Source organism: Macrotis lagotis, chromosome 2, assembly GCF_037893015.1.
Source record: "Macrotis lagotis isolate mMagLag1 chromosome 2, bilby.v1.9.chrom.fasta, whole genome shotgun sequence".
In the NCBI taxonomy this organism is placed as follows: Eukaryota; Metazoa; Chordata; class Mammalia; order Peramelemorphia; family Peramelidae; genus Macrotis; species Macrotis lagotis.
In genome coordinates this window covers 174,256,503-174,276,515 of record NC_133659.1, presented here as the reverse complement: position 1 = coordinate 174,276,515, position 20,013 = coordinate 174,256,503, and the positions used below count along the sequence as shown (strand labels likewise).

The 20,013-nt window shown below is 40.1% G+C and overlaps 1 protein-coding gene across 5 annotated transcripts; it reads right to left on the bottom strand.

Annotated features, from left to right (window-relative positions):
• Window positions 1–218: 218 nt before the first annotated feature.
• On the bottom strand, window positions 219–19,446 carry VEZF1 (vascular endothelial zinc finger 1). 5 transcript variants are annotated; one of them, XM_074223631.1, is made up of 7 exons: window positions 19,267–19,440; window positions 13,925–14,619; window positions 13,071–13,134; window positions 12,097–12,298; window positions 10,460–10,582; window positions 8,200–8,244; window positions 219–7,627 (listed from the first exon to the last, which is right to left on the bottom strand). In XM_074223631.1, the coding sequence occupies exons 1-7, from the start codon at window positions 19,297–19,299 to the stop codon at window positions 7,200–7,202; spliced, it is 1,590 nt and encodes a 529-aa protein (XP_074079732.1). In that variant the 5' UTR covers window positions 19,300–19,440; the 3' UTR covers window positions 219–7,199. The 5 variants fall into 5 exon arrangements, 4 of the variants coding, with proteins under 4 accessions (XP_074079732.1, XP_074079733.1, XP_074079734.1 ...); XM_074223632.1 differs by having other exon boundaries at window positions 221–7,627; window positions 12,097–12,280; window positions 19,267–19,437; XR_012475840.1 differs by having other exon boundaries at window positions 7,544–7,627; window positions 7,932–8,244; window positions 19,267–19,446.
• Window positions 19,447–20,013: the final 567 nt, after the last annotated feature.

The following is a 20,013-nucleotide window of genomic DNA, read 5'->3' as shown; positions in this document are numbered from 1 at the left end:
TGTCCATTCTACTCTAGGCAAAGATGGCTTCTAATCCATCCTAGGGCAGACAGGTTGCTAAAAGATCCCTAGAAGGGGAAAGTCCATAACCTTCCTCATCCTAGTCATTTAGATCAGAACAATGTCTTTTGACATCATGAGTTGCACTTAGAAGCAATAATAGTCATATTTTCAAAGATGTATACTATCCCCACTATTATGTGATATAGTTCTGGAGATGCTAGCAATAGAATTAAGATGAGAAAGAAATTAAAAGTGTTGATAGATAAGGAGGAGATAAAACTATCCCCATCTGCTGATGATAGGATGGTTTACTTTGGAAAAAACTTAGGAAATTAGCACATTTTCAGGCTTTTCCAATATATTGACCAATTTTGCCGATTCTTTTTCCTTTTCTTTTTGTCTCTAAAAATATTGTCATTTAGATTGTCTGGGGAAGACAAAAGGGAAGTATGTTGGGGAAAACTTTGGTGAGTTAAAAAAAAAAGACAAATAAACTTATTTTAAGAATAAAATAATAAGTTTGCCTGCCTTAAAAATGAACTATAAGGTGCCTTCATTAATTCTGACAGGGCTCTTTCTTTTCTCTTTTCTATGTCAATACAATCTGAATAAATTGTGCTTGGTTGAAGAATAGAGTCCTGAGTGGTGGAAAAAAGTAGGCAGGATTCATCAATCTCATTTAGACAAGAATCATTCCCCAGAGCAATCCAGGAATCTGAGGACAGGACTAAGGCTGAGTGTCACAAGGTTTTTTGGTTCCTTCATGCTACCTGACCTCCAAAACAAGATATCAAAGCTATCTGGTAGGTCCCAACCCCTACCAGGATCTACTACCTCCCTTTGTTCCTCACCAAAATGACAACTAAAAGTTATCCATGGTGGGCACAACTACAGCATCCTTAGTCTAATTCTCCAAAATAAAACCCCCTTCATGCCTTCTAACCAAACTATACTTCTGGCTATTTCCTAACTTGATATTTAACCTCTAGCTTATGTGCATTATCTCAAGCTGTCACTATCCCCAGAGTAAACGTGTGCTTTAGTGTAGTGATTTGGAAAGAATAATGGGTTTGAAAACAGAGAACCTAGGTCTTGAATCTCAGCTAAGGTTTGTAAGGCAGTTTGTGAACTTTAGAATGTCAATTAGTATTACTCTATTTGGGTCTTAGTTTCTTCAGTTGTAAAGTGATAGAACTGGATTAGATGATCTCTAAACTTCTGATGCTTTTTGGCTCAAAATCTTTATCCTGTGATCTCTCCATTCCTAGAATCCTTGCTTTATTTTCCCTCAAGATTTAGTCTAACTTGGTGAATCTTTCTATTATTTATTCATAAATATACCTCCACCCCAAAAATATCCCCAGATATCCCCCCTTCTTAAATTACTTTGCACGTATAACATATAAGCTGTATCAATTTAAAAAAACATAAGCTCCTTGAGAGGAGGGACTTCTATTTTTGTCTTTGTACCCCTAGGGTCTGGCACATAATAATGAAGATCTATTTGTTTGGAGGCAAAAATTCAGAGCAAACCTCAGATTTTCCTCTCCTTAATCACTATCATTCATTCTCCCTCTCCTGGTAGGAAATTATGACCAACACTGGAACATTTTAGTTTAGCTGAGCAGTGACAAGATCTCTGTGTTAGATACTACTAGATTGGCATAAATGATTTAATGGGAGTAGGACTAATAAGGAGAGAGCACCTCTGGTGACTTAAAGGGGGAAGAGTGTCCTTCTCTCTAATGATCCTTATTGTTGGGAATACCCTCTTAATTACCTGAAGCTGGCCTGTTTGTTTTGCTACAGATTTTATCCTCTTTCCATATGAGAGAAGTGATTTTTCTGCTCTAAATATTGATCACAGCCACTCTGACCAAAGCTCTCAGCATTTGGGAGTTCAACCATCATATCCAGAATGGCAGGGAGACAGATGTCCTAGAGATAGATGATTGTCCTAGAATGCAGGAATCACCAGGGTATATTCTTCAAGTGTTCTTTCTTCCCTTTCTCATCACTTCCAAATGGAAAGTTATCACAGTTGACTTTGCAGGTTACTCTTACCTGTTTCATATCAAAGGTACTAGAAATCCAACATATAAGTTTGGCATTTCAGTAGAGCCATAAACAACTCTTTTGGGTCAGTTTAAAATTTCACTCTCTCCATTCTGTTTAGGATTGAAAAAAAAATTACAAACCCCAGGAGTCAGAGCCTATGTGTCCTCCAGCTTTAGTTTGTCCTATCATAAGAATAAAATAAAGCTGTGGGACCCTTTAAGAAATACACTTGATTAAAAAGTCAGCAATACTCAGATTCTTCTTAGTCCTGTGGAACTGCAGCACTCCACCTGGGGAGTTCAATGTTGTTAAAAAAAAAAAAAAGGTTCCAAACTTCCAATATTAATATTTAACTCTTGGCAAGTGGGGATAAGGTAGTATGATAATCCATCTTGGAGTTAAGGAAGACCTGGGTTCAGGGTGCCTGATTCATATTGAGACTCAGGCAACTTATTTCACTTCTTTGTGCCCTCAAGCAAGCCTCTAAAACTATAAATTACAGAGCAGTTGTTGGTCTGCAATGGGGAGAAGAGGGTGTTCATTATGAGTTTCCAACACTAAGGAAATCATAAGTATGGGCCAAAAAAAAAAAAATGGAGATGAGAGTATATGGTTAACACATATACATATAGTGAACTCCACTAAGAAAATTCTGAATTTAAAAACCTGGTCCTATTAAACATACCAATGGGGTGAATAAATAATAGGGAATGGATATAATCTCTGGAATAATGTAGTAATGAGAAAAATCAAATTTGAGTCTAAAAATTTGATATCTATATCAACTTTCTAGAATGACTACCATATAAAAACACTCCTAAGTTACATGGTTAATCAAGGTGTATTCTAAATATTCTTCTAGGTGAAGTTAATTCAAATGACTCGATTGGAGGCAGTAGAATATAGGATTTGGGTCTCTGAAATGTGAAGAATGAAATCCCAAACTTCCCTTCTAAACTATTTCACTACCAAACCTTTCCAGGAACCAACAAGGAGATAGCCCCAAAGTATAACCAAGAGAACCTAGAATCCTAGGTGCCACAAACCATTACAGAGCCAAGTAGAGAGTCATAGGATCAAAGAATAACAAATAGAAGGAACCTAAGAAGTCATCTAGTGCAACTCCCTCATCTTCAGATGAAGAAAGTAAGATCCAGACAGTAACTTGACCAAGACCACACAATGGCAGATCTGACCCCAGGTCTTCCAAAACCCTTGAGGAGCCTTCTTCCAAAAATCAAACCCAAAAGGGATTGAGAACCCAAGGGACTTGGCAAATGTACCAGACTGATAACACAAAAATGGGGGAAGTGAGAAAGAAAAGTGGTCAGGCAGAATAATTTAAAATTATCTTCCCATTTACTTTCAGAAGTATAAATAGTCCCAAACAAAAGATATTGCCTTGGCTTTTTTCATGACTTCTGAAGGTTCCACATTAAAATCCCACAACTGAGTGTCAATTCAGAACTCCAGGTACCTGGGGAACCCTGAAAATAGCAGGTAGTCCCAGCCAGCAATGGCACTTCCTCATTGTTAAAAAAACAAAAAAGCAAAAAAAAAACACAAAGAAAAACTTCTTATGCCAGTTTTTCTGATCTGATGAAAACAGCAAGAGCAAGTACATTTTAAAGGCTGAAAAGTCTTGTTAAAAAGGTTTGCCCATTCTATAGTCAACTTTGGAGAAAAATAAACCATCTGTATTTTAAACCATTTTTTTATGAAATGGAAGCCAGATTTATGGAATGTAACCCCAGATTAAATCCATCTTCAGGTAAAAGAAAACTCACGAGGAGGACAGCTATAAACTAAAGCATGGATATGGGAGTGGATTTTTTGCAATTTGCTCTGTGAGTAGGTACTGACCTAAACCCCTAAATTGTTGAAGTCTGGCCTGGGGCTATTTTGAAGGGCCCCCTCACCACAGACCAAAGTTCCTTCCCTTGGGACATTGTGACAATTCTCAATCTTCAATTCATACAAACCCCTCTTTATTCCCTCCTCCTCCCAATTTGAATACATTCACGCCTCCAGAAGTCATGCTTCAAAGTCTCTCTCTATCACAGTAAATTAATGAAGCTTCTGAGGTATTAAGCAATACATGACATTTGTGACTGGTTAACTTTAATTTGTCAAAATAAATTTGCAGTATTTTGCATGTTAGTAATACAGTGCTGGTATTGACAGGTAAAATCATCTGCGTACATAGAAACCTTCATTTAGGAGCACACCTTAGAAGGGAAATGGATACACAATAAAAAGCGATTGCAGGCCAAGCAGCAAGCCCTAGAGCGTAACAGGATGGATGTCAGATTTAAGTATTATCTAATACAACTCTTTAGCTGCCAATCTGATAAAGGGGAGCTCAACTAGGTTACAGCCCAAAAGGAAGAACACACACTTGCTTCTCATAGAACGCTGTCGGTCAGGCCTTTGTTACTCAGTTGAGCCAATTCATCTGCAGAAGAAACTCAACTCTGGCACTAAGACAGGCAATTCCATCACCCAGCCTGTTCCCTTCTTGTGCATCCATCCCCCTTCTCCATACTTGCCATCTACCCCACCTTTATCTCTCCCACTCCCCCAAAAAGACACAATATGGTTTTATTATTGCCAACAAGCTTCTTAAGTGAATAAAGAGTGCATATGAAATAGCATTTTAACTGAAGTCATACAATGGAAGTCTCACTCCTGTTTATTATACAATGAATTGATAAAACAATCATTTCTAGTAAATATCTCCACTTTTTTTTTTTTAAAAGAACTAATACTCTCAGGGTCCAAATGACCATTCTAGCCCAGAGGGGCCCATCCCTTTCCCAACTGAGGACTGCTACCTAGGGGCCACACTCAAGGAAGTCAGAGGCTTCCTGAGTTCTAAGCCACTTTTCGGGGGGGGGGGGCACCCTACTCATGAAGTTGACAGATCCCAGCAAGGCAGAGCCAGATCCTAGCTACTGTACCACTTGCTGGGACATGAGCTTCCTCCCCAGGTGTGGCCATTGGGCAGCCCATTCCAGACCTCAGAAGGACTGGACATGGGCCTTCCCTGCTCTAGTCTTTCCAGTAGTCCAAACATAATGCTCTACATATTAAAACAAACAGATCTTTGAACTGTGGATATGAATAGTTGTAACAAAGTCATAGCTACATATTTTTCTCTACATTTTGTTTATTGAGACAAACTAATTAAAAAGGCACAAACATAGGGCATATGTTTACATGGACATTATAACAAACATATACATTAAAAGTGTAGGAATGTGTTGCCTTCCTGCTAAACAGAAAGTTCCTAAGCTTTTATATATACAAAAGTTGTACAATTTAATGTCCTAAAGTACAAAAGATCATTTATAAAATTATTTTACACTAAGTTCTATTTATTTTATTTTTATTTTTTTACTATGTAGTTCAACCCCCAGAACTGTTTTGTATAATGACACAGATACCTGTCCCTGATGTAGGAAGTCTGCCTCAGAAAGCAAGGTATTTTGATGTATGGACTGACACAGAGGGGTACAAACGGAAGTCATCCAGTTTGATAGTCCTGCAAACATTCTGCAAGATTAACACAACTAATTTCCATTTCTCTCAACTGCAAGATTAAAAACAGAAAACAAAACACACACAAATTGCAACTTAAAAAAAGATAGTGTAGAATCTTGGTTTTGGATTTTCTTTTAAACAATGCTTTTCAAACATTAATGTGTGGCATGATGGTCTAAAGAGTATCTGTTTTCCTAGCTTTTGGTTTCTACTTTATACACAGAAAAAACATTCTGCTAAGAAACAAAAAGCACATGTCTCAATGTGTGTGTGTGTGTGTGTGTGTGTGTGTGTGTGTGTGTGTGTGTGTGTGAGATCATTGCAGAGTTTCTGCAGGGAGCTCAATACAGTTGCCTCCCTGAAAACACCACAAAGCTGATAGAAGTGTTTTCTTAATTAAAAAAAAAATTAAGGAAAAAAAGTGATGATGTAAATATTTACAAAAAGTCAACAGATCTGCACAACACTTGATTAAGAAAATAGGGAAATTAAAAAAAAAAGACACACTCTGCTTGTCCTGAAGGGGCATACTACCTAGTTAGTGGTTAGAATAAAAACTGTATACAATTTAATATAAGACAAAACTTCTAGTGAGCAACTAACACATCTGTCCCCATTGCAATATCAACAGGTTCTGATTGGGAGAGAGAGGGCATATACATCACATCTAAGTGCCTCCAGCGTCTTCCAATTTTAAAGCAATATTTCTTAAGTATTCCAAAGTACTCCTTTGGCTCCTGAATAAGAGTCCCAGAGGTCTAGGTAGGCCAGGAGCCTCCCTGTCCACATACTTTTGTCTCCTCCTCTCAGGAGCAGCTTTTCCTTACCAAACACAATTTTTGTTTTTATCTTTTTTTTTTAATTTTTTAAAAAGTCAACTACAATGCTATATTCCATCAGGATTAATATGCTGAGCAATATTTACATCTCCAAATATCAGGTCACAATCCCTATTATATGTTGAAGTTAGAATGATAAATTATCATATGCTTTGCATATCAGAGCTGGTATCACCTTTCCCATAGGGAATGCTGCCTGAAATTAACATATTCCCAAAGGTAAAATGCATATTCTCTGAAATGCATTTTATTATGACAATGTAATGCATTTACTCATAAAAACATTAAATGTAGATAATTCTACACTAGCTCTCAAGAAGTGGATTTAGAAGTGGTAGGTTAAAAATCAGCCATCCACCCTATTTGGGAGAGGAAGAGTTTTTGCTAGTGTTTAAAGCAAAATAATTTCCTACTCAGGATAATTTCTGGGATAAAAACAGTAATGCTACTTTTTTTGCACATGTGTGTTTCACTTCATATGTCTGGTTTTATTTGTGGTATTTCATCTCATCAACTACTATCCCATTTCAACACTGCTGTGAGCTAAAGGAAAAACCTGTTTAAACAGAAGTGGTCTGGTGATCACTTTACATACCCTACTTTGAAAAATCCCAAATTAGAGGAAAATGCTACTTAGTCTTTTATTAACTAGTGTAATAAGATCTCCCAATTCCTTGGTTTGACTTTTGCTTTAATAAACTAAAAAAATGTTGCTGGTAAATATTTACTTTAACTTTTTTTTTTTAATAATACTGTTTACCAAGGTGGTGATGTGGGCAAAGCTTGGGGTAAGAAAGGCATGCTCTCTACAGGTCTCATTGCTATATTTAGTGGGGCAGCTAATGTCATTGGTGTGGGTAGATTCATTGGAGATGTGATAGTGACTGGGTGTGCTATATTCACTGGGGCAGTGACTGGGGTGGGGAGGTTGACTGGGGTGGTGAGAGTTAGTGGAGAGGTCATGGAGAGTGGACTGGTTATAGTTACAGGGTGCCCTATATTCATTGGGCTGGTTATATTAACTGCACTTGAAACATTTACTGGACTTCTCATGCTCATTGCAGCTGCCACTGTGACTGGGTTTGACATTGTCCCAGACGACACAGAGGAAGTTATATTGAATGGAGTAGTAAGAGTCACAGGTGTCGTAGCAGCCGTAGAGGTTTGGCACAGGTTAGCAGCTTCTAAAAATGAGAAGACAAAAAAGTCTTTAGACTCTCAAAACCATAAATGAAATTTCAAAAAATCTTTTGAATCAATTTTTAAAAAAATTAAAAGTCACAAGTATTTAATAAGTTTAATAAGTTAAATAATAACATTTTTTTTTTCAAACAAGACGTCAATATGACAGAGGTGCCTTCAGAGCACAGGCTGGGATGGCAGAGCACTAATCTTGTCTCTGATACTGACTCCCTTTAGGACTTAGGCAAGTTGCTCAGCCTCTTGGTCTAGGTTTCCCCCCACAAGGGGGGAATCAAGCTTACTTACCTACCTCACAGTGGTGGTGTGAGGATGAGTTAACTTCTGCATGGCACTCTGGGGAGCAGAGGCACCGCAGTAGGGCTAAGTATTCTCACTATCACTTCATGCAGTTCGTCTGAATTCTAAACGCTTTCCTGGGAAGAGCCAACCACCAGCAGGCGAGAGGGGCTGGTTTACAGAGAGCTGGGCCGTTGGTTACACAGTATCGTATCGAACAATCAGAAAAATCCTCTCAAGAGGCACATTGTAAGTAGTGGAGAGAGTGTGTACATACCGAATGGTACGTACTCTATAGCCTTCTCAAAGGTGAACTGACATTCTGTGAAGGTTTTAAAAAGCCATTATTAGGGACTGATAAGCAAAGCTATTCCAGTAATTCTGTGCTTATTTCAGCCTTAGAACAATCATTTCTGTTAAATAAACCTGATTACAATTAGGTTTCTTAAATATGTTATACAAAACAAAACACTTCACCCTTAGATCTATGCCCTACACCCTCTCCCAACCCCCTCCAATTTCCTAAATTATTTATATATTAACTTAATAGGTTCATTAATCTTAACACAACATATTTGCACACATTACCCATACTACTACCAAGCATATAGAAAAGGGTTAACTAGTGGCCCAGACAAGGAAGCCCTCCAGAGAGGGTGGCTGGACACATCTTAGAGAAAATTTCCCTTGGAAGATAACTCAGTCCCCACCCCCACAAATCAGCACCACCTGCTGGTTAGCCAGAATACAGAACTCCTAGGAAATGAGTGGGCTACCAGTGATGTGGCTAACAAAATGAAAAGTAATAGACTGAAGCTAAAATAAATTTAAGTCTAAATTTTTTTTTTGCATCCTTGTTCTACAAGTGGGTCATGTTGAGTGTGGATGGTTCAACCATGAAAGAGTTAATAAGCAGTCATTCCCTGGCTAATTCAATACAGGCTCCACAAATTCTCTACACCACTTTATTATGCTCTTTGCCCTAACATGAGCACCAGTACTTAAAGGAACACACACTGTCAATTTAGTTGGAGCCTTAAACTTATCAAAGCTTCCTTACTCTCTCAAATGTTACAAAGTTGAACATGGATACAAAGCTTTCTGCCATCTACAGGCACAATGAATGGGAACACAATAGCATTTTGTTTCATGAGGGGTCAAAGGAGGAGTCTAAACAGTTGAGTTATTATATAATCAAAGTGAAATACACTATCTAAAAGAAGAGGTGTTGGTAACACAGCCAATTAGGATGTATTCTCTCCCCATAATATCTTCCAAAAAAGTACTTTTTAGGGTCTTTATTTCTTAAGCTTTAATATGACTTGATGGAACACTTATGGCCCCTTGACCTCTAAATAAAACACACTCTGAATATCATTTCACAGATAAACAAGCAGTCCCTTTAATAATATTTAAATTTATTATATAATATGATATTCTCCCCCATCCCCAACTCATCTATTTCCATCACTATCAATTTGCCAAAATAATGACAAATAATTACATTTGGAAGACAGAAATAAGCATCACTTGAGAAGGTCTGACTGAAAGGCCGCATTCTTTTTCTCCAATGCCATTGGATATATGAAAAAGGATGCTACTCCTACTATCTCTAGTAAAATTATTAGGTGTTTAGAAGGGATCTGAGGGAGTAGTCACCCTACACAAAAGAAAAAGATGGGAAGAAACTACAGGACACTTCAGTGGAACAACATAGGCAGATTTCTATCTAATGTACTAAAAATAATGGGACCGAAAGAAAGGCAGGGTTAGGGGAAATATACCAGAAATTGAAGATGTGCTGACAAATATGCTTCTCTGAAATAGCCCCAAGACAGATCAGAAGTCAAAGCTGTGCCCATAAGCTGAACAGCTTTAACTGAAAGCTTTAACAGTCAGTAAGCTGATTCTTTAACATGATATACACAAGAGAAAAGGCAAATGATTCTCAGTTTTTCATCTATTACAATAAACTTTTGAACTGAGGGACAGGTTATGCATATCCTAGGGTCCCACTAAATAATAATATTAAAATCAAAATTATGAAGAAGAAAGAAGTCAACACTATGGTTGATAGAGATAAAAGAGGAAGAGAAGAGACAGGGGAGAACAGGAAGGGATATAGTGGAAGGATGGGACACAAAGGAAATGAATTCTCCAATGACAGATAAAGGCACAAAAATGGCCAACATGAAAAATGAGAATTTTTTGAAAGAAAAAATTAAACAAAAATGAAAGATATAGATGGCCAAATACCATTCTTAGATATCAAAAAAAGCTAATGAGCATTTATTCAACAAACAAATTTCTCTCCAAATTTACAACAAATACAGAAAGATATATGGAGATTCCAATAAGGAATAAAAAAAGCTAGTAAGATATTTTATCATCAAAAATAAAACTTTACCAGATTTTTTTTTCCACATAGGATGTTTTTCAATCACCCTTCACTATACATAGCCTCTTAACTTTGATCATTTGACATACTAAATTAAAACATTTATCTACATTTGAAATGCCAAAAAACCTCTTCTTACCTTTCTTCCTTGCCTTGACAGCTTCTTCCCATAATCTCAGTGTCTCTACCTGCTTCCCTGGCCAGCTGGTCACATGCTGCTGCTGCTGCTGCTTCTGGTTGCTGGTCTCTTCATTCATGCATGCTACTCCAATAAAATACAAACACAAAATTTTAAATTTACCTTGAAAATTTTGTTGGTTACCCCCCCAAAAAAAATTTCTAAAGAAACTCTCTTGGATACAAATACCCACTTATATTACTCTTCCTAATCTTTGCAATTTGTTCAGATATCTTCTTCCAAAGCTCATCTCTTCTACGGCTAATGATCAAATCAATCCAAAGGTAACATAAGAAATGAATACCAAACAGGAGGGTAGGGACATTGGAGAACCCAGACCAAACAATTAAAAAAAAATCTCTTTACTATTTCAAAATACTGACAATGTCTTTTTAAAAGGATTCAATGAACAAATGTTGGGAGTAAATCAAAATATTTAAGTATGCCTTTTCTTGACTAATAATGAAACACATTAAAAATTAAATTTTAAAATACTCATACAATTAAAAATACTTAATTTGATTTTTCACACTGCATAAGTTTAAAAATAAGTAAAATTAGTCAAATTTAATGAAATATTTAATGAAATATTTCATTCAATTTTAATCATCTCTCTTATGAGGATGTTTTTTCAGTTCAATATATCAAATATAAAACAAAATAAAATAATTCTATTTCAACTGACTGCAGAGATCTTGAAGAAAAAAGTCTGTATAAATGCAAAATTATTTAGCAGTACCAGTAGAAAGCAACATCATCAATAACTGGTACATGGAAAAGACTAAATCCCCAACTTTAGACTTTGACAGATAAATTAGCTTTATTTTTCAACTAGGTAAGAAATTCCATTTCTTTAACTGGTTGGGGGTTGGAAATGATTTTTGTCATAACTTTTCAACTGAGCCAAACTTGATCTAGAACTATATGACACAGCTCAATTCCTAATACAATATCTTCTGGTGATTCAGTTCTGCTTGCTTGCCTACAGGGAGAGACAGACAAAGAGACAAGACAGGAAGACTTGCACCTCTTCAGGGAGATGAAACTTTTAAGGTCACCAAGAAAACAATTTTTTAAAGAAAAAAATAGTATAACTCCAGAAGCTTAATTTACTTTTAATGCAATCAGGTAGTAATCAATGATATATTGGAAATTCTTTTATTTTAAAATAGTCATGACTAATGAGGACAAACAGTTGGACCACAGTCACTTTCTGCTCTCTGTGTTCTAATACATTAGGGCTTTTCATCACAGTTCCTGGGAAAAACGATTCATTGGAAAAGAATGATCAGACAATTATGCTATGTCTAACATGGGCATACATAACAAATGAGGCTTGCAAATCTATGTGGACAAACACAGACTTGAAAGTAATGAAGCTCCTCCTGAGCCAGTGTTTCTTGTGTATAGGTCAGAAATATCTTAACACTATTACACTCTTCTTCTGAGACACCTGGGAAGTTTCAGTAAAAAGTGGAAAAAACCAAAGTTGACTGAGAATATGGAACTCAAAGAATGGTCTGAACATCTTTGATACATTACTTTAAAAAAAAAAAAGGCAATTTAAAATACATATAGCATAAAAAAGTTTCACCTACTTTTATTGATGCCTTGTTTACATGTATTACAGTTGATACTTTGGCTCTGCCCATGTGTCTTTAAGTGGCTGGTGATATACGCTGCACTCAGAAGTTTACCACAGATATTACAAGATACCTTTCCTTCATGGCGAACCATATGTGTCCGCAGTCTGTCTTTGGTGGCAAAGGCAGCAGTGCATGTCTGCATGAGGGAGGAAAACTTTTTTTAAATATAGACTATCCTGTTCCACTCATTTTGAAGCACGCTGTACTATCTATGTGTCACAATGCCCACAATACTCAGACAGAGCTATTAAAATTTTGTCTATTCATGTCTTATAAATGGTGATTTTAAATTTTTCATGGATGTCACCTCCTTCCATTTCAGGGAAAGGAAAAAAAAATTACTCTTTTGAATTTTTCTCTGAATTCAAGTACTTATTCCAACCTGTCTGTAGTGACTAATCAATCACATTAAATCAAAGACTTTCAGCACCAAAGTAGAATAACTAATGACTAAAACTAATGCCTAGCATTCAGTATTTAATTTTCTTTGTTACAACTGTTTTTCATGTTACAAAATCATTAGCTTTCAATCAAGATCTCATAACAGTTCAAAGGAATATTTTTTTTAAATCTGATAAGAATAATCAGTGATAAAATCTGGAGAAAATACAGATTTTTCCTCACAAATCCATCTTTCTTCTATCCATCTTATCCAATTACAAACTAACTTTTGTAAGAGAAGGTATTTTTCTACAACAAAAATGGTGTTTCCAAAGTATAAGGGCAGCTTCAATTTTTAAAAGGTCCTATTATCACAGAAACACAAATTGTCATTTTTTTTTAAATCAAACTAGTGTTTAAATGGACCACATCATTCAAATTGGTAATTTCCAGACCATTCAGCATCTGAGAGATGAGATTAACATATACTTTCTGGATCATGTGCATTAAGTGACCTACTGAGGATAAGTCATTTTAACTCTTACTTGGCATTTGAAGGGTCTCTCTGTTGAATGGACATGTTTTACGTGACAGCTTAAATGGTCGGGCCTGTGAAAGAGAGAGGTACAGCATGTAATGGAACACAGAGATGTCACCAACTGTGATGCTTATATGCCTTTTGCCTTTGGAGAGGGTAGAGGAGAGGAAAAGTAGTATTTGTTGTTTTAAGAAAGCTGACAGCATTAAGGAACCTTTTCCTTTCACCAATAAAAACTTTACCTATTTACCTGTGAAGACTGTCTACTTTTCAACATCAAATTACACTAAATCTTATCTTGCACAGTTAAAATATGGCCAAAATTATAGCCCTAATAATGTGTCTGAAAGGATATAAATATACTGATTTTAAAAGATTTTAAAACTAGGGTCATAGAACTTTAGAGTTGGAAGGAGCCTTAGAAATCATCTCATCCCCCCCTAAAAATTAGTCAAAGTCTCAGCACTCGGACCAGAAGGAAAGAAATATTTTCCCAAGTACCTTTTCAAAAATGAGAAAAGCTACCCCACTCTGGAGGAATACTTCCTTGTTTCAGTCTGTAGCTTCTATACCCAGACATTCAACTGTCATGGCAATAATACATGCCTTTCTACTCAATTCAGTGCTGAAATCTAGCAGGGCACTTCCTAAACAAAGTAAGATGTTGACCACCATTCAACTGAATCAAATTGGAACCGGTGACTTAGAGATATTAGATCTCAGTCCTTTATCACCAATTTCATTTGGTAATCCAAGTTTGCCCATATCCATTATTAAAATAACCACCCCCACCCTCATCTTCTGGAAGACAAAAATGAAGTTCACTGAGAGCATAGGTTTAAAAAGGAAAAAACCCAGTACCTCGAGAAGCCTTTCCCACAAACACTGCAAGTATATGGTTTGGTGATGCCTCCTTCATGAGACCTCACATGGTAAGTCATCCGATCCTTTCTCTTGAAGCGCTGATTGCAAATAGGGCATTCAAAGGGCTTCTCATCTGAATGAGAAAGCTTGTGCCGGTTAAGGTGGTAGACATCTCTGAAGGCCTTCCCACACATCTCACAAGCATGGTTCTTCTTGACTGGTTTACTGGGCTTCTTGACTGTCTGTGTCACTGGCATAACAGTGGAACTGGCACTGCTGCTAGGGTTAGTGCCAGAGGAAGATGTAGTGACTGTGGACAAGATGCCTGCAATGGTTGAGACCAACGAAGTTCGGCTGTTGTCTCCGGCGATGGTGGAGATAAGGGGAACCACTGTGGTAGGGGTTTTCTTTGACCGTGACACTAACTTTATCCCAGTATGGCAAGACTCATGGCGTCTCAGGTGGTAGCTGTCCCTGAAAGCTTTACTGCAGTAAGTGCACACAAAGGAAGTTTTAGGTTTTTCTTTTTTAATCCCAATGGCATCCTTTAATGATTCTGGTGGTGCCTGAGGCTTCTGAGTTATTGGTAATGGAAGCAACGGCTTCTGATCAGGGGGCTCCACAGCAGAGCTCAGGAGGGGCAGCAAGCTGTTCTGTGCTGCCTGCTGTTGGTGATGGGAGGCTTCATGGGCCTAAAACCAAACATTTACACTTAAGAAACACAACCACTCACAACAGCCTTCAAAATTCAACATGCTCCGGACAACACAAACCCAAGGAAACAAACGGAAGAGCTTGAAAGCATACTTTCTGTAAAATGTTTAAGCAAACCTGCAGTAATTCAGAAACCCCAGTCATTCCAACACCAGAGTTGCTCTCATTTTCAAACAGCTGACTCAACTCCAGACTACCCAAGTTCAGAAGAGATGTACTAGTTGATAAAGTCCCTTTACATTATCCTGTCACTGCTAAAGTCATGTTTAAATAACTTATCCAAAAAATTATATTTCTGCTATATAATTAGCCCAAAACAACCAAAGTATCCACTTGTAAATTAAATAGGAGAGAAAAGGCTCATGTCTCCTCCTTTATCATCAGAAAATCCTTAGTGATTAAGCAAAAGGGCTGTTATTGCTCAATGATGAATGAAATCTAGTGATCTGATCATGTACATTAATCTGTAAGTTTACTTTAAAAATTTTCCCTTAACCCCACCAGATACTGAGTTGAAATTAAATGTTTTTTGTACTGTAGGGTATCTGTAAGGAGATTCCACAGCAAAGTACTTCTATTATGTAATTCACCTGATGCTACATAAATTGCCTTCCCAGATCTGTATTAAAATTGATTGTCCAAACTGCTGAATTATCAGACAGGTTAAAGAAAAAAACAGATAAAAAAATTTAAATTCCCCCTTTAAATCTATATTTCTCCAGAAGTTCTTGTGTTTATTAAAATACTAGATAGGTACTTTGTTCTAATGTGCATGCCTCCCCATCCCACTATTTCAAAAAACTACCTTCCATAAAAACTGAGGAATTAATAGGCTGCTTAGAAATTTCTATCGGGGGAGGCTAGGTGGCGCAGTGGATAGAGCACCGGCCCTGGAGTCAGGAGTATCCGAGTTCAAATCTGACCTCAGACACTTAATAATTACCTAGCTGTGTGGCCTTGGGCAAGCCCCTTAACCCCATTGCCTTGCAAAAACTAAAAAAAAAAAAAAAAAAAAAAAAAAAAATTCTATCAGGCATGAAACCCAATTTTCCCTTGTGTATCAGCTTGTTGCTATTTGTGCTAACATGTTGGTTTTGATTCTGCTAAGATTCATAGATCTCCATGCTAACAAATACTTTTTTTACAATATGGTAGGTTAATTCCTGAAACAGTTTCTCTAACATTTTCTCCTTTATCAAAAATTATCTGAGATTCAGGCAATGGTCCCAAATCCCAAAGTTTAGGTTTCCACAACGCTAGGAAGACACAAGCAACAGGAGTTTAAGTCCCTAAGATGTTCAAGCAGTGTCCTGGGCCTTTTCCCAGTCTGACTTTAGAAGCTTATTTATCCTTCTCTCACCCTACAATCACAAATCCTGCAATCATTTAGCTAGCCTCCTTCAGGATAGAAAAACAAAGACATGTAATCACACATTCATATGCAAGCATACAATTTCTCCCCAAAGGATAAGAAGAATACCCACTATCACTCCCAGTTTATTTGATGAGAGTGCCAAAGCTAAACTTAAAATCAGTGTCCCACATTACCACACAGTGTGATTAGCCTCAGACAATTTCAATTAACAGGTTTAGTACCTTTGACTTCACCTCCCTTTGAGTGCTGGGAAGTTCTGAGAAACTTTGTATGTACTTCAAAATTCAGGGCATCTCTGGACTTAATATTCGTACTGAATTACAGCATGCTTTTTTTAATGAAGTTTCTCTAGGTCTCTGTATGAGATTTAAGAATCTCATTGGGTGACACTGAAAGAAGCCTTAAAGAGATCTGTTGTCTAATTCTACCCTTTTCCCAATCAGATTCAAAGAATTCCAAATTTATGTACAGTATACAACTAGTTACAAAGTGAAGATGGATCAAGATACATAATTTCAAAGCCATCTGACAGATCAGATAGTTGAGAATGCAAATCTTTTGGACAAAGTTCAGTCAATTTAGAGGCATTTTTCAATACTAAAGAACCATTAGGATGGCTGAGAACTAAAAGCACTTAGTACTATTTTATCGATATAGATATTCATGTAAATACTTTCACAGAACTGCTGAAGTTCACTTCCACAAGGGTCCTAAGAGTTCCCTTGATCACTCTTAAGCGAAATTATCAAGAATGTCCCTATTTTTGAAGGAATTTGATTCCAATAATCCTCTACATGAAATCTTCTTAATGAAAGAACTGGCTTCTCCTCACATCCCAAATCAGTGGTAGGGACAGACTAAAGCACCAATTGCTACCTGACTCTGGTAAGGTACACTTTAAAAAAAAAAATCCATTGGCAGGGCAGGGTTTTATTTGATTAGGAACATCATGAAACCAAAGTTTTAATTTTTTTTTCTATGTCTTCAATTGTAGTACCTTTAACCCCTGCCTGAGCTTTCCTTGTCTCCAGTTGGTGAGAAACAAAACAAAAATGTTATTTCATCACTCAGGGTGGTAGGATATGGCACCATGAAATCTCCAGTGCCAGAGGGTAAAAGATTTTGTACTGAAACAAATTAGCATCAGTGAGTCATATCTTGAATGTCCTGTTAGGAGAATCATCCATCAAACATTTTAACAGCTATGGCTTTCACTTTCTACCCTGTATCTGTAAAGTAAGCAGGTGTTAAATTGTTTTAAAATATAAATGTGATAAGATGCTAATGGAAACAAACAATGCAATTTACTCCTTCATTACTCAATAGAAGAAATCATTTAAAAATCTAAACGGAGTAGATCTGTTCAATATCTCTTAAAAGAAATTCTTGGAATATTTTCTATATCCAGTCAACTATCTCTCCATATATGTCTATGTGTGTGCATGTGTATATATATACACACACACACATATAAAATCATTAAACTCAGTTTAATTAAAACTATGCAAACAGTCAAATTCTGGATCAAAATGTTATCTCTCACACCTGACTATAAGACAGATGGGACCATTGGCTTAAAAAAAAAGTCTGAAATAATTTTATGTGTGAAATCACATAAAATCTATCAATAAACAGTTAATCAGTGATGTCTTAACATGAAACTTATCTCAGGAAAGTGAAATTTAAAATGTTACAATATGTTCTAAGTAGCAATTAACTTTAAACATATAAAACAGGAATTTTCCCCCTAGATAAAAAGTATTTTTATTTTCGCCATCTCTGATTAGATTAATGTAGAAATGTAAATTGTTCATCATATCAAAACTACTCCAGAGACCTATTAAACTCATTTTTAAAAATGTCTGAAAGGTTTTTCTAGAAAGGATATTTGTCACTTTTAATACCACCTGTACATGAAATAGTTATAAATTATCTCTCCCCTGAAAAACATAAACTACATTTTTAAAAAACGTATATAGCACGTGCTGACCACCAAACATCAAAATATGATAAAGTGAGATTGGGTGGGAGACAAAGAATTTCAGGAGTCTCATAATTTTGAAAACCCCTGTTTATAAAGACTAAAAACAAACAAAAACCCAAGTCCAAACTACCCATCAAAGAGTTCTGCAGATATGAAATATTTCTTTAAAAATTAAAAAAAAAAAAGACTGGGTTGTATACTGGATTCTCCAGTTCTGAAATCAAGACCACTGAGGTGAGTAAAGTGGTTTAGAGAATACATTTATTAAAAATCTACATCCGTTCCTGGTTAACTCAGTAAAAGGGCTCAAGAGCTCCAGGAGTCTGGGGTTTCTCGAAGTTATTCAAAGAAGGAAAATAACAGAGAAGTGGGAGGAACGCACTTCACAGTGATGAGTTTCCTGCCCTCTTTCTGTTCCGAAGTTTCCCAGTGAGCTCATCCGAGCTGCCCACTGAACGCTTCGTTTGTAAATCGGAACGAGACAGAAAAGTAAATAAATAAATACAAATCCATCCCGGGGCATCCAAAACGGGGTCACCATCCCGGCCCGAGGACCAGCGGCACCCCCTCCCCATCACCCCCCCAAAGTAAGCCAAGTTACTAAAAATCGCCGTCCGAAGGGCTTCCACGGAGGCTCCGGGAAAGAAAGAGAAGAAAAACAGCCCGAGGGGTGACTCATGTGGGGGCTCTGCGGCCGGGCCGGGGGCCGGCCCCTCCGGGGCCCCGCGCCCATGCCCTGGGGGGGATGCCCGGGCCCCCCGGCTGGGGGGGGGGGGATGCGGAGAGGAGCGCGGTGTCAGCCGCGGCCGAGCCCCCCGGGGTGGGGGGGTGCAAAGACCACCTCGGGTCCGGCCGCTCCGTCCCGGGACCCGGGGCCGGGCCAGGGGGAGCCCCCGCGCCTGGGCAAGCCCGGGGGCGGGGGCGGGGGGCCGGGGGCGCGGGGCGCCGGCGGGTGACAGCGGGCCGGCCTCCTCCCTGCCCCTGCCGAGCCGGGGGGAGGGGGCGCGTGGCGGCGGGAGGCCGCGGGGCCCCCCCCCCTCCCCGGCCGGACGCGCGCACACACGCCGGCCCGCGCCCCGGGGGCCGCCTCTCCGCGCCCCGGCCCGGGCCGGCGCCACAACAAAGGGGGGCGCCGCGGAGGCCCGGGCCGGCCGGGGCGCGGAGCCGGCGGGCGGCGGGCGGGGAGGAGGGGAGGAGGAGCGCCCGCCCGCCGCCCGGGGCCCGGCCCCCCGGCCCCCCCCCCGCCCCCGGGGGGGCCCCCAGTACCTGGAACAGGAACGCGGTCCAGTTGGCCTCCATGGCGGCGGCGGCGGCGGCGCCGGGCCCCCTCCTCCCCGCTCCCCCCGCTCGGGGAGCCTCCTCAGCCGGAGGAGGCGACAACAAAGCGGCGGCGGCGGCGGCGGCGGCGGCAGCGGCGGCTCCTCAACATGGCAGCGCCGAGCGCGGCCACTTCCGGTAACCTCCGGGACGCACCACCGCGGCGGCGAGCGCGGGCGGGAGGGGAGCCCCGGCGGGGCCGCCGCCGCCCCCGGCCCCCGCCGCCCGGCCCGCGCCCCCCCGCCGCCCGCGCGCCCGCGCGGGGCGCCCCGCGGGGCCGCCGCGTGGGGGGTCGGGCCCCCGGCGGGGGGGCTGGGGTGGGGCCGGGGGCGGGGAGGCGCCGAGGCGTCCCCCCCCGCGGGGGTGTGGGATGCTGCGGTCCGCGGCTCGGGCGGCGGGCGCAGGGGGAGGCTCCGGAGAGAAGATGGAGGCCGCCGGGGTCTGGCTGCCCCGCGGGGCGCGCGGCCCGGGCCGCCCGCCCGCCCTCCGCGCCGCGCCGCGCCGCGCCGCTCCGCCCCAGCCTCGGCGGAAGCGCGGCCCGGGCCTGGGCGCCGGCGGCGGCCGCTGAGCCCGGAGGCGCCCCCGCCCCGCCCCCGCCCCCGGCCGAGGAAACCCCCCGCCGCCCGCGCAGGCACGCCCGCGCCCCCGGGCCGCCGCGCGCGGAAGGATGCGCGGCTTCCCGCGCCCGCAGCCCCG